The sequence below is a fragment of the Passer domesticus genome, chromosome 5 (genome assembly GCF_036417665.1).
Source record: "Passer domesticus isolate bPasDom1 chromosome 5, bPasDom1.hap1, whole genome shotgun sequence".
In the NCBI taxonomy this organism is placed as follows: Eukaryota; Metazoa; Chordata; class Aves; order Passeriformes; family Passeridae; genus Passer; species Passer domesticus.
In genome coordinates this window covers 47897213-47911202 of record NC_087478.1, presented here as the reverse complement: position 1 = coordinate 47911202, position 13990 = coordinate 47897213, and the positions used below count along the sequence as shown (strand labels likewise).

Genomic DNA, 13990 nt, shown 5'->3' with positions numbered 1-13990 from the left:
ATTAAAAGAAGTTTTAACCATATTAACTTTATATCACTTTGCCCCATGTACTTTAATTTTTGTAGTTTTCACAGGAATTTTACATGAATGAGGAAGGTACAAAGCCCAAGAGGAACATCTGAGAATGAACACTGTCCTATCCCATTGGCAAAGGCTGGAGAGCCTTAGAATGAAAGCATTTGCATACAGCTCGTTTGTACCAAATTGTCACACTTCTGGGAGATGTCAGACAGGAGTAAATTATTTAAACAGCTTCTGTCTCAGTTTGTTGGTAAAGAGAAAATGCAATGAAAGTTCTTTTCCCCTTGCAGTCACTTGGGCTTTCAATCACTGATGAGCAGCTACGGGAGATGGAAGCAAATCTGGACAACATTGACTTCAAGATGGCAGCGGAGGAGGAGAAGAAGCTGCGCCATGACGTGATGGCCCACGTGCACACCTTTGCCCACTGCTGCCCAAAAGCTGCAGCCATCATCCACCTTGGAGCAACCTCCTGCTTCGTAGGGGATAACACGGTAATAGTGTATTTCCAGTTGCCTGCAGAGCTGGGTAAAACAAAGCTACAGTTGTTTGTTTTATAGCTCTTTATAAACTTTTCGTTATAAAATATTAAGTGGATTTTTCAGTCATTTTTGTTAATTTTACTGTTGAAGTTAATTCAGTTCTTTAACTTGGCTACCCTAGGAAAGCATGCTCCACTTGCCTTCTTTCTCCTGATGTGAAGTAAAATCTATCTGGAAGCTGTTCCCTAACCATTGCTTGTATGTTAAATATTCAAGGAGATAAGAGGGGAGTTGCAAACACCTGAAGAAACGTGAACTGTGTGATTTATCAGTTACACCCCTGTGACAAGAGTTCACTGACTTACAGAACAAGGTCCATGAGCTTTCAATTGCTACTTGGAACCCCTACATAATTCAGGGGAAAACAGTGATGAAGAGAATGGATCAGTGTTAAGTGGAAAAGGAAGTACTACTGTTCTACAGGGCTGTAAAATATTTGTGAAGAACCTCATCTACAACAGAGCGCAAACTAAGCCTTATTTCTCAGTATATGTTGCTGTTCCACTGTTCAAGCCATTGCAACTTCACAGCTGCTTTTGTTGCATGAGAAACTGCTGTGTGATTATTTTTTTCTCCACTCCTTGGCAAATCTGTTTAGCTTTTGGGTAATATCACCTTCCTTGTGACACCTGTGCCCAGCTGTACCTCAGTTTCAAAAGAAGGCGTAAAGATAAATGGTGCCTCATCAGCCCACTTACTTTCCTGCTGTCTTTAGCCTACAGTGCCTGTATTTTCCACTTGGGACCATATGATTTAGTCTGTCATTCCATGGGCAGTCCCAAGATCTCAAAATAATCATTCACAGGTACTTGGTGGAATCAGGTCTTCCACCACTTATGACTTCCCATGGACAGTGTAAAAGGAGCAATGGTGGATCCAGCATTTTTGTCATAGCAAGTTCAGTGCAAGCTCTGTTACAAGAAGGAAGGCAAATAATTTAAGAGGAGACTTTTGAATCAACGAAGCATAATTTGTGTCCTCTCTGAGACAAACTGTTATGTCTGGTCCTTCAAACATGACCCAAAGTTCCTTTCTTTGCTTCTTTCAGGATTTGATTGTCCTCCGTGATGGGTTTAACCTCCTGCTACCCAAGGTGAGAAGGTGGTTCTGCAGTGTCTCAGAATTGGGGAGCACTCATGTCCTGTGCATAGCCTGTCTTTAACTTGCATTTCCCTAAACCTTTGTGGGAAGCTAGGAAGAGTTGTCTATCTGGGTTGTTCTCAAAAAAGTGAAGTTCCCTTCCTTTCCTTTTCCCAGAGCTTTTTTGCTCACAGTGGGAATTACAAGCAGCTCCTTGTTTATCTGTACCACAGGTACTACACAGCAATACAACTGTATTGTTTTCAGGATTATCTTAGTCTTATCCTTAGCTATATTCTAGGAGTCTGTCAGCATTCAAGAAACTATGGAATACAATTTTCTGAGGTCAAATACAGCAGGAGGGTTAGTGCAGTGGTGTCTCTCTGACCTGAATGAGTTGGCATCCAATTTGCCCCAGACTGTACGTGTGTCAATTATTGCCCAAGCAGCTTTATTTCTGACCAGTTCCAGCAATAAAGAAAATACCCAAGATGAACCAACTGCAGGACTGGGTTGGGCATGAAGTTTGAGCTCAAATCCAATGACTTGTGTGAGCTCTTTCTTCAGCTGAAACGTATCATATTCTACAGTTAGAGGGGACTGCACAGTTGCCCCTCAAGGTCCCTCCCTGCACAACTGCCCCTTCCTGCACAGTGGTTTCCCTCCCCTTTTTCTCAGAATATTGTGCTTAAGCTTCTGCTGTGTTGTTTGGGGTTTTTTCCTCTCTCATTCCACCTCTTTTCTATCCTTCCTGCTTCCACCAGCTCGCACGGGTGATCAGCCGGCTGGCCGACTTTGCTGAGAAGTATGCTGAAATGCCTACTTTGGGCTTCACTCACTACCAGTAAGTAACCAGCAGCCTTTACTTTCTATTTGTTGTCTGTGCTTTGATTAAATTGACCTGCTACTGCTCTTCTGCCATCCTTTTTCCCATTTCTGACCAGTTGATGGTTCAGAAAAGGCGTATGTGCCTGACTCTAGGCCTGTTCAGGAAATTGGACTGATGCTTTGACTAGCTGTCAGCAGTCGCTTCAACACGGCTTCATATAAAGGATAACTTCCAGGCAAACACAGATGTGCATGTTCTGGGCTGTTTCAAAAAAGCATGACTGGGAATTGCACTAAGCCTGTCTTCCAGTCAGATTTTGTTTGTTTTTCTTTAAATTATTTTCCGCTGCAGCCTAGAAAGTTTTGTTAATGCCTACTTGTTACTACAGATGCTGACTCAAAGGATAATGAGATCTGGGTGGTTCTGTTCTTGGGGTAGTTTAATTTCCTGCTTCATGAAGACTGTTTTCAGAAGCATTAAACTATACCCTGAGCTAAGCCTGGGTCTTCTACCCCGGTGATATGGAACAGGAGAGGCAGGGAAATTAAGCACAGGTCGTGTCAGACTCTGTGTCTGGCACTTTTGATATTTCTCCCAAAGGAGAGTGAAAGCATCAGGTCAGGTCTCTGATTTATTGTCTTGCTGTATATGCAGTGTCCGTTCCATCAGCTCTAGTCCTACAGCCCTATACATCTACTTTTTGGAGGAGTATTTGTTGGTTTATTTGGGCTTTTGGAAAGAGGATAGAGGAGTGTTCAAGAAGTGTATACAAGGTGAAATCATAATTGATGTCTTAGACTTTTCTGTGTCGTTTGTCAGCAGGGCCTTTACTCTGTTTACAATCACGTCCCTGTTTTCCCTAGCCTTCCCTTTTCCTGCTTATGTACTTGCAGAGGTCTGTCTTGTTGCCTTTCGCATCCCATACTAAATTCATCCAGGTGGGGTTTGGCTTTCCTTGCCCCATCTCTGCAGTGTTGAATAGTTCCTTTGTATTCCTCCTGGATCGCCTGTCCCTGCTTCCAGATCTTACAAGCTTCCTTTTTATGTCTGATCTTAATCAAGAGCACGTTGTTCATGTGTGTATGGTTTTTTGGAGTAATATAGAGGTTTTCTTTGGAGTTCATGTGGATAATTTAAATATTTCACTTTCTGGAAAGTGATTTCCAGAAACACCCCTGGTTTTGTCTCAAAGCATTTTCAGGGGGACTGAAGTGTAGCTGAAGCTTGCAGTTACTTATTCCAAGGTAGAGGTTTTACAAGAAGTGTTGGCTGACAGCATTGTTGAAGCATGTTTACCCAGAGGCTGAGGAAACACATTTGTATAAATAAGAAGGAAAGGTTCCTGAGAGGAATAATTTAAAATCACAAAGTGAATGCAGATGTCTCTGTGCTGAGAGGTTCATACCAGTGCTGTGAGTCAGCCAGGGTGCCCCCCGTGAGCAGAACTGGGGTGGGGAGCAGATGCACCCCAGTCTGGCACAGCCCCTGCAGGCCGGCAGGGGGCGCCCGCCTGGCGCTTGGACACAGAATCCCTGTTCTCTTTCTGGTAATGTAATTCCATCTAATTCCTGAAAGGAATTGTTACATCTTCAGTACCATTTACTGCTGACATTGGTACATCCTTCTGCCTAAGCCAAATCCTGTTAATTTCTGCTCAGATTAGTCAACAGAGCTGAATCTATAGGGAACTCTTAATGGCAGACTCAGCAGTAAAGTGTGGTGCTTGGGCAAATCCTCAATGAGTTATGTTATGTTCTTGACTGTTTTCAGACCTGCCCAGCTCACCACTGTAGGAAAACGCTGCTGCCTGTGGATTCAAGACTTGTGCATGGACCTGCAGAACCTGGAGCGGGCTCGGGATGACCTGCGCTTCCGGGGTGTGAAAGGCACCACTGGCACTCAAGCCAGCTTCTTGCAGCTCTTTGAGGGAGACCACAGTAAAGTACGTCAGACAGCCCAGGGTGCAGCCCAGGGTGCAGTCTTGGCAATTTTCTGCTCTGGAATGCTGTTTTCTGTGAGGGAACATTGAGATACTCACATTAAATTTACAATGTCACTCTGACCCCTCTGGATCATTGACAGGGCTCTGAGAAACTAAGCAGCATTTGGGAAGGGATGTTTCACAGAAAATAGAAGTTTTTTGACAGTAAACTGAGAAAAGCAAAGATCATTTTTTGCTCTTGCTGAGTTGTATTTTGAGCTCTTTTCTTTTTTTTTTTTCACTTCACCCCAAGGTTGAAGAACTGGACAGATTAGTGACTGAGAAGGCAGGATTCAAGCGGTATGTAACACGCATTCTTAGCAGTGTGTGACTCCTGCTGGGAGTGTTGGCCCAGATCCCCCTGGCTGTCGAACCAACATCTCTGCTGCTGTTCACTTATTCCCCCTTGCCATCTTCCATTCCCAGTTGCATTTTCCCACATGAAGCTTCACCTTGTAAATAGGCCACTTCTTGTCTCCCTGTCAAAGCACAGCTGTCCCTTTTCCTCTGTTTACCTCTCTCCCACCTGCGTGCTGCCCCAAGAAATTGACAGCCTGAATCCAAAGTTGTTCTCATCCGAGCAGAATGACAGCCCAACACTTCAAGAGCCATGTCACTGCTTGCTCAAAGTCTTGCAGTATTGTTGTGCCTGGCTGGAACACTCAACTTCTGTGCTTATTTCTAGGGCTTACATGGTCACAGGGCAGACCTACAGTCGTAAGGTGGATATTGGAGTCCTGGCTGTGCTGGCCAGTCTGGGGGCTTCTGTACACAAGGTGAGTGTCCTAGTTGTATACATTGGGAAGAGGTGAAATGTTTCAGATCTTGAAGAGAAGGTGTTTTGGTGCAGGATGCTCTGCTCAAGAAATATTGGTGTTCCTTGTTCAGCTGTCTTCTTCGTGATCATGAAAATTCACTGCTGGGTACATGCCTGTTACTCAAATCTCAAAGATCTTAAAACCAATGACAAATAAAGAAAGTTAACTGAGCAAATTCTAAAATGGGTTAACAACTCCCATACCAGATATTAGTCTAATCTATGCTAAATTGATCCAATTAGAGTAAATGTCTTTCCTAGTGGTGTATGAGTTCTTAAATTTCACCATTTCCTCCTAGTTAATTGCCTTTCTGATAATGGTGTTATTCTCTCTGTCCTTGTGGATTCTTTTCATTGATTTATCTCTGTTTCCTCCTTCTTCCTCCTCTTGGGCTAAAGTGATCTGTGGTATTTTCTTCTGGTTTGGTTTTTTCCCAGTTCAGTGGGCACACATTATCTGTGTTTGCAAATCACTTTGCAATTTTGTTATGCATTTTCAGTGTTCTCTTCTAATCTGTCTTCTGCTTCCTGCAAGCATTTGCCCTTGTTGGAGTCCTTTTCCCATCTAATCCAGTGGACATGCTGTTTTCTGTGTTGTCTTGACAAACCTTTTTAGGCCAGGAAGTATGATTGCAGTGTCAATTTTTTGTCAAATTTTTCACTGCCCCCAGTTTACTGCTTGCACATAGATGCAAAGATTCTCCAAGAGCAGTAGTGCTAAGATACATTGGTGGGTGTCAGTTTGGTTCCATTTTGTTAACTTCTCATGCTTGCTTTCTAGATTTGCACTGACATTCGTCTTTTGGCCAACCTGAAGGAGATAGAGGAGCCTTTTGAGAAAGACCAGATTGGTAAGGGATGAGAGAGTTTTCCTGCACTGGTGTATGTGTCTTTTCATTTATCTTGGTGTGGCCTTTTAAACAAACTTAGAAATGTTACTGATAGAATTTTCTTTAAATTAACTGGAGTTGACATTGTTAGTCTTTTCAATCCTTTTAAAAGAAAAAGAAAGGAGGGGAGAGGGGAAGGAAAAAGAAAAAACACCTTACCTAAAGGTTTCTGGATATTAAGTAATTAAAATCAGATTTGTTTTTGTGCACTCCCTGTGTTTGTGGGGAGAGCAGGAGTAGCCATGTATGTCCATTGCCTAGTGAGGCAGACATGGGTCTGAGGAGTGCTTGATGTTTTCCAGTCCTCATGAGGCTGACTGGAAAGTAGATTTTCAGCCCAACTCTGCATTTTCATCTTTATAAGCAGACAAATTAGGAACAATGAAACTAGGGTGGACCCTTACACCCTTGCCAGAAGAACACCGATGATGTGATTCTGACACTGTTAGAAAGGGAAGAAGAAATGTTGCATTTTGGCTGCCCTTAAATAGTAGTATAGAATTGAATCAGTGAATTAAGTCTTAGTCCTGTCTAGTACTTGTACCATTCTACATTCTGTGGATGATTTTAATACCCATTCACTAGAGCAACAGGCAGCAGTGTAAGCATCTGACTTTGAAGGACAGTGTTACTGAGCAGATGGAGGCTCGAACACTGCTAAGATTGCCATGGGTAGCCTAGAGAGATGGTGCTAAATACTACATTAAAAAGTACATTTGTCCCTTTTATGTGGTGGTACTTCTGTTTTGCAGAACTGCAAAAATGTCATCTCACTTTTTGTTTGCCCACACTTAGGTGTTCCTGATCCAAAGGGGAAATATATAATGCCCTTAGAAAATTGCTGTATTTTGAAGCTTTAGTCAAAACTGTAATTCCTGACACATTTTTCTTTCCTGGGGGAGAACCTTCATCTCTTTTTCCTGAATGCAGCACTCCTGTAGCCCTGTTTGCATCCCTTTTCCTGCTTTGGCAGGCTCCAGTGCAATGCCTTACAAGAGGAACCCGATGCGCTCGGAGCGCTGCTGCAGCCTGGCCCGGCACCTGATGACGCTGGTGATGGATCCCCTCCAAACGGCCGCCGTGCAGTGGTTTGAGCGCACGCTGGATGACAGCGCCAACAGGTCTGTCCCCACTGTGCTCTGCAGCACACGCAGGTGGCCTCGTGCAGAAAGGTCCTCTGGCCTCTTCAGAAAATACCACCTGTAAACTAAACCCACAAAATACCACCTTGAAAAAAGCAGTGTCAATAGAGCCTGGAGACTGCAAACTGGTTTGCTCTGTACCATCAGATAAAAACTGTTAGGTTTTTAATGTCAAGATCTTCTGTAAAGGAAACCAGCAGTGAAAGGGAGGGATACAGAAGCCAGGGTAATATATTGCTTTCACAGTCTTCCTGTTTCAATAGCACAGTATTACAGTACTCACATTTCTCAAATTCTGCTCCTTATTTTGCATGCAGTTTTTTGACCCTGCTTTTTTTTTTAACTTTTTAGAGAATAATCCAATACCTTAACCTTCCAAATAATCTAAAAAAAACATGTTTTAATTTTGAAAAATATTCTTTACAATAAGTAGTCAGATCCTGGAGAAAGAGCACAATTACTCTACGTTTTAAAAAGTTTCATGAAAATCTGTGCAGGTTTTTAAGATACTGCTCAGCAAATTTTGCTTTGTTTTATAGTTCTTCATTACGACTATTTTGAGCTGAGCAGAAGTTATCTACAATTATTATCAAGTAAATTACAGCAATTAAATTCAATGTTTTCATCTTATTTAGTACTAAATCTGCATAAAGCTCATACCTACCTTTTAGTTTCAAAGTCATATTTTAGTTTCAAAGTCATATTCTGTTGCAGATTTTGATCTCTTAGAATCTTAGAAATCTCTAGACTTCTAAGGTATGGCACCTGTGAGACAATGAACAGCAGCAGTTTTGGCTTAATTAATGCTAGATTAGCATGAAGATTGCTGACAAGAATGTTATTTTTAAAATGTCTCCACAAACGTAATACCTGCATAACATTTTGTGAAAAAATAGAAGATATTTTCCCAGGGGGACCTTACTTCCCAGCTCCTAGTCTCACTAAAAAAAGAGCTGCATAGGCAGCAGAAAACAATGTAAATTCAAGAAATTGCATACTGGTTGATGTGGTGTGTTTATTTCCCAATAGCTACCAAGTGTTGAGAGATGTACTGGAATGTTTAAAATTTTACTTTCATCTTATCTAGTAGAAAGACTCATCTGTCCACTTCATTAACCAATTATAAAAATCTGTGCTCTTGTTAAAGTTATAGTGTTTTGGAAGGAGAACAAGCCAGAGAAAGTTCAATCCATCTACACTCCAGCAAAGTTGTTTAAAGGCACTGTGATAGAATTGGAGGGCTTAGATGTAGCACAAGGTTTAAGAACTAGGATATTTTGAAAGATCACAGTTTAGGATGGGCCATGCCCTGCTGCCACAGATGGATGATGCTGTGTTTGCTGCACTGTGATGCAGAGCATTTTGCCTGATACAGCTCAGTTCCCACTACTCCTCGTTTCCCTCCTCTGCTTTTTGTCAGGAGCCTCCTTTGTGACCAGGAGCTGATTTCTTTGAGGAAGCCCTCACCAAACGCATGGATCCCCTTGGAAATTCCCCACTGAGCACAGCCAGGCACAGCATGAGCATGCAGCATGTCCTACTGCTGGAGAGTAGGATCAGTAGTAGACACTTCAACAGAGAACACACAGGGGAAGAGAACAGCTCCAGTGTTAGGCCACAGTAATGCTATTTAGAGCATTATTTAGAGAAGCTGAAGGATGTGAGGTGGGCTGGAACATGGCTTTGTTGCTGACCAGGGTTCTGGGTTTGTTTGTCTCGTAGGCGCGTGTGTCTGGCTGAGGCTTTCCTCACATCTGACATCATCCTGACTACTCTGCAGAATGTCTCTGAGGGCCTTGTGGTGTATCCAAAGGTAAAGCAGGAGATAATGGACCTCCTTGGTAATGCTACAACTATGCCAAAGTGTACAAAAATGCTCCCACTCCAAGAATTACATTTGTATGTTAGTTTAAATGGTTTCTGAATTTTGCTCTATTCTTGCCATATTCTCACTGTTTTAGATAATAAGATAGGACATACGTTAGGGGCCTCTTATGAGGCCAATAACAGAGTAAATACAAAACTTGTCACAAAGGATATTTTTCCCTGAATGACAGAACAGATCTGTAGAATTCAGCAGCAAAAGATGCTGTCTAGACAGATCTCATCCGGTCCTGGAACTTACTACAGGTTAAAAAAAACCTACTGGACAACTTTTCCAAACTAATGTCTCGTACAAGATATGGCTTCTAAGTATTATCAACTTCAATATCTGGATTTCCAGAGCTAAGTTCAAAATGACAGTGTATCTTTGCATCATGGGGACACATTTTTAATCAGAGCCTGTTATAATAGGACAAGAGGTAATGGTTTTAAACTGACAGAGGGACAATTCAGATGATATAGGAAAGAGGTTTTATTACAAAGAGGGTGATGAAACACTAGAATAAGGTTGCCCAGAGAGGTGGTGGATGCCCCATCACTTGAAACATACAGCATCAGGTTGGACAGGGCTCTGAGCAACCTGATCTAATTGAAGATGTTGCTACCCATTACAGGTGGTTGAACTAGATGGCTTTTAAAGGTCCCTTCCAACTCAAACTTTTCTGTGATTCTGTAACCATTGACATTTTCCTCTCAAGGGGAGAGGAAAAAAACTTCACTGTGAAGTTTTCAGTTGTCTATATATTTTCTATAATGCTAATTCTTTTTTCCTGTTTGTTTTGTGTGTGTGTTTAAGGTGATTGAGAGAAGGATCCGGCAGGAGCTGCCATTCATGGCCACAGAGAACATAATCATGGCAATGGTGAAGGCTGGGGGCAATCGTCAGGTACAAATTAAGTGTCCAAATTACCTTTGTTTGCAGCCTGCTGTTTGTCTCCTGAGAAACAAATGTTTCTGGGCTCTTGTCCTGTCTCACCTTTCTCCACTCTTCACCTGCTCCTGCTGAGTTATTACACTGGTGCTGCAAAGCCAGGCTCTGCTCTCTGAGGGGAGAGCACTTGTGGAGATCCCTGTTTTCAGTGTTAGGAACACTGTGTGTTTGGGCTAATCTGGCTGGCTGTGCTGGAGAAGAGGGAGATCTATTTTTATGTTTGATACTAGTAGGCGTTTTCCTTTTTTAAGTGTTTGAAGGCACTTGGAACGCAGGCCAGGCTTCTTTAAATGGAACATGTTGGCAGTTGGCTACCTTATAAATTAAAAAAGGATGAATCACTACTGTTAACAAAAAAAGCAAGTAAGACCATTGTGAATCACTCCATTCATGTATCATTCTTCCCTAACTCAGTACAGTATATTAACCATTTTGTCTATAGGCCTTCATTCAGCTTCCTGTGTTCAAGCAGACTGTAATTAAATATTTTCCACAGTAAATAAACCCAGACACAATTAGATTATATTTCGTTATCATTTAATTTCACAGTTCAGGTCAAAGTTGATAATTGAATTTCCATCTTAATGAAACACCTTATTTTCATTTACCTTTTAGATAATAATTTTTCCTTCTGTGATTATTTCCACATCAAGGATAGAAGTGAAAATTGCAAGAATAATAAAAGGGTTTGATAGAAGCTTTGAGCAGAATATATGTAGTTTCAGTTTTCTGAAACAGTTGTTGCAAATCACCCATTATATTAGTCTGGAAACATCCTTTTTTCCCCCGTGTGTTTCTGATGTCAGTGGGTCAGTGAGTAAGCTTCCTGACTAAATGCATTAAGGGTCACATAATGTGAATCACATTCTGTGATTCATTTGTGTCTCTTGTTGACCTGCCTTCTTTCTGATGCTGTTTAATTACATACCCATAGGGCTTAGTACTTTGTAGAAGGTGTTCATATTCACATTCATATGCTCTGGTTTTGTGTGATGGGAACTTTGGAACAGCACATTTTCTAGGTTTTCCCACCTCATAGCACTGAAACTCACTTCCTTTCCCCACTACTAAACAGATCCCTCCCCTAAATATCCAGAAGATAGATGTGTTCACCTGAGGCAGGTCAGTGGTGAAGCAAAATGACATTTGGATAGAGGAAGCAGGATTATTTTTGTCCTAACTGTAGATCAAGGATAATACATTTAAGGAGAAGACTCCTGCATAGCTGTAAATGCAGTCACATGGCTGTATTTTAGAACCAGCATGGCAATATCTGATTTTGCAGGTGGTACCTGACTACAGTTGGGTTCCCTTGTTCTTACCAGTTGATTCCAAAGGAATGGGTTTTTTTTCCTCAGTCTATCTTTATGTAGGTCATGGTTTGCAAAGTCTCCAAGCCCTAGAACAACTCCTAAGAGTATTTGGGAAATTTGAAGAATTATTCCAGTGTCATTAGCAAAAGGGAATGTATGTGACATTTGAACTGTTTTAGCCTCAAAGGGCAGATGTGAAAGGATGAAGAAAATCTTGTTTTAATGTAGTGGCATGTGAAGCACTGCAGTCAAAACTGCATCTTCTTTTTGCACCGTCCAGGGCAATACACTTTAATATTTTTTCCTCCCACACAAGATGGTGAGATGAATATGTGCTGTCAGTGGCAATGGAATGACTTTTTTCTTTTTCCATCTTCCTCTCCCTGGTACCTACAGGATTGCCACGAGAAAATTCGTGTTCTCTCTCAGCAAGCAGCAGCTGTTGTGAAACAGGAAGGGGGTGATAATGACTTCATTGCCCGTGTCCGTGCTGATCCTTACTTCAGCCCTATCCATAACCAACTTGAAAGCCTGTTGGATCCCTCCTCCTTCACTGGACGTGCTCCTCAACAGGTAAAGTAGTGGAAAGAGGCTGTGGGTTGTAATGCAATGTGTAGGTTAATCCTGCATCCTCTTGTACACTCTGTTTACTACAGAGTGTACATATTATATAGCTGTAGCCATACTACTAAGGAAGACACATTTTCCTCCTTTGATTTCCTTGGCTTTCTTGACTTTCTTCCCTGTGGCTTCACACTTTTGACCCTGGACATACCAGACTGTTGGGTGTCTTTGTGAAAGAGAGACCCCAGTGAGACAAGCAGGTCTAGATGGGGGGGAGGAGGAGGCAAGTCCTTTTCCTAATTTTATTTTTCTCATCTTGAACAGGTGGCAAAGTTCCTGAAGGAAGAGGTTCGACCAGCGCTGATTCCATACCAAAGCAAGATGAGTGGGAAAGTTGAACTGGCACTTTAGGTCTGCAAATGTGTGTGGGTACAGGAAGATAATAAAAGCCTTATTGACCCACGTCTATTTACTGTGTCATGTTCTTTTGGTTCTCTACAGTACATTTAGCCCCCAGAGCTTACAGCCACCTTGATTCCAGATGGGCTTTTCATTCTTTGTTTGCTGTTTGATGGAGGTCTTTGACTATTGATGGAGGTCAAGTCTCTATCTATAGTGTGCTGAGTTACTGAGAAATGCTCAATTGTGACAAGGTAACTTTATCACAGCACCTTCATTGGCCCCTTAGAGAGCACTGCCAGCTGTTAAAGAGCAATGCCTGCTGCTGCCTGACATTCACGTAGGACTGACTTGTTGAAGAGCAGAGCTAAGGGGAACTGAGCCCACTCCCATTTTCATCTTTCTTTCCATGCCCTGAAATTTTCTCCACAGGTGTCTCAAAAGCTGACAAGTTTGTCCCGGCTTTCAGAGTATTGTGACTTGGGGAGCAAACAAGCCAAAATATTAGAAATAATGAAAGAGGGAGGCCATGGAACTTCATGGCTCATCAAACTGATGCTCCTTCAGTGCTCCTTTCCTAGTTTAATACTGTAGCTGTGGCTCTGTATCTTCTGAAAATCATATTTACAGTTGTGTTGTTGGTAAGAAACCAGTCACTGTGTTCTGGCTTTGATTGTGGTCCTTGGCTGTAGGTGTGTGATTATGGGTGGCAGTTGGACTCTGGCATGTGAAAGTTGTTCTTTACTACAAGTTTTGTCTGATAAGGAAAGAAAAAAGATACTGGAATTGATTGAATGGCAGAGAAATTCAAGAACTTCAGTTTTATTTCTGACATGAATGATCTGTTTTGTAATGTCTGTGCTTTACTAAACTTTTAGTAGTGGATAAAATTCTTTTCGCTTTGACTTAATCTGGAATAATTCCCTTACCTCTTCTTCCAGTGTTATTACATCACACAGCATTTCTTCTGCTTCAGTGCAGTAAAAAGCTCTCTGGCCTCTTATTCAGACCCTCAGAGGTGACATGATGAGGATTACTTGATGATTTTTGAAGTGTGGTTGCTAGAGAAAATTTTTAAAAGCAGAACTAACTGAAAGAGGCTACCTGCTGTCCTTCGGGCCATCCTTGTTGAAAGAGGATTTTAAAGTACTGTATGTTTTAATAAGGCTTGTCTTTATTGAGTAGTTAAGAGCAGTGGGAAGCTTCAGGCTGTGATCTTCTTCCATTGAGACTGCTCTGGCTTTACCTTGCCCGTAGAATATGGCATTCAAAATGTCTCAAACATTTGTGAGTTTGATGGTGTTTAAAACATTTTGCTTGCTTATGCTATTAACATTTAATTAGCCATCTGTTTGAAAAGGATAACTCTAATTGAACCCTCGTCATTTTCAGGCTATTACTGAAGCCAAGAAAGAAAACAGACAGATGCGTAAGTCCTCCTTTTTTGGTCCTCTTTCCTCCTTAAAAAAAAACAAACAACCCTGTGTGGAGAGGAGGAACAGTATCTTTTCTCATCATTAGAAATAAATATTTGTCAGGTAGAGGCTGCCAGCTGTGAGCTATTGGACTTGTTTTTCCTGGAAATTCTAAAACAAGT

General features: G+C 41.7%; 1 protein-coding gene across 2 annotated transcripts in view; it reads left to right on the top strand.

Annotated features, from left to right (window-relative positions):
* Positions 1 to 12462, top strand: part of ADSL (adenylosuccinate lyase) — a 30310-nt gene extending 17848 nt beyond the window's left edge. For both annotated transcript variants that reach the window (XM_064420171.1, XM_064420170.1), the window contains exons 2-13: positions 312 to 515; positions 1612 to 1656; positions 2408 to 2487; positions 4243 to 4414; positions 4707 to 4753; positions 5139 to 5229; positions 6052 to 6121; positions 7134 to 7281; positions 9025 to 9115; positions 9983 to 10072; positions 11827 to 12003; positions 12319 to 12462. In XM_064420171.1, coding sequence (XP_064276241.1) covers positions 351 to 515; positions 1612 to 1656; positions 2408 to 2487; positions 4243 to 4414; positions 4707 to 4753; positions 5139 to 5229; positions 6052 to 6121; positions 7134 to 7281; positions 9025 to 9115; positions 9983 to 10072; positions 11827 to 12003; positions 12319 to 12405 — 1263 coding nt within the window. In that variant the 5' untranslated portion in view covers positions 312 to 350 and the 3' untranslated portion in view covers positions 12406 to 12462. The remainder of the gene's footprint in view (positions 1 to 311; positions 516 to 1611; positions 1657 to 2407; positions 2488 to 4242; positions 4415 to 4706; positions 4754 to 5138; positions 5230 to 6051; positions 6122 to 7133; positions 7282 to 9024; positions 9116 to 9982; positions 10073 to 11826; positions 12004 to 12318) is intronic.
* Positions 12463 to 13990: the final 1528 nt, after the last annotated feature.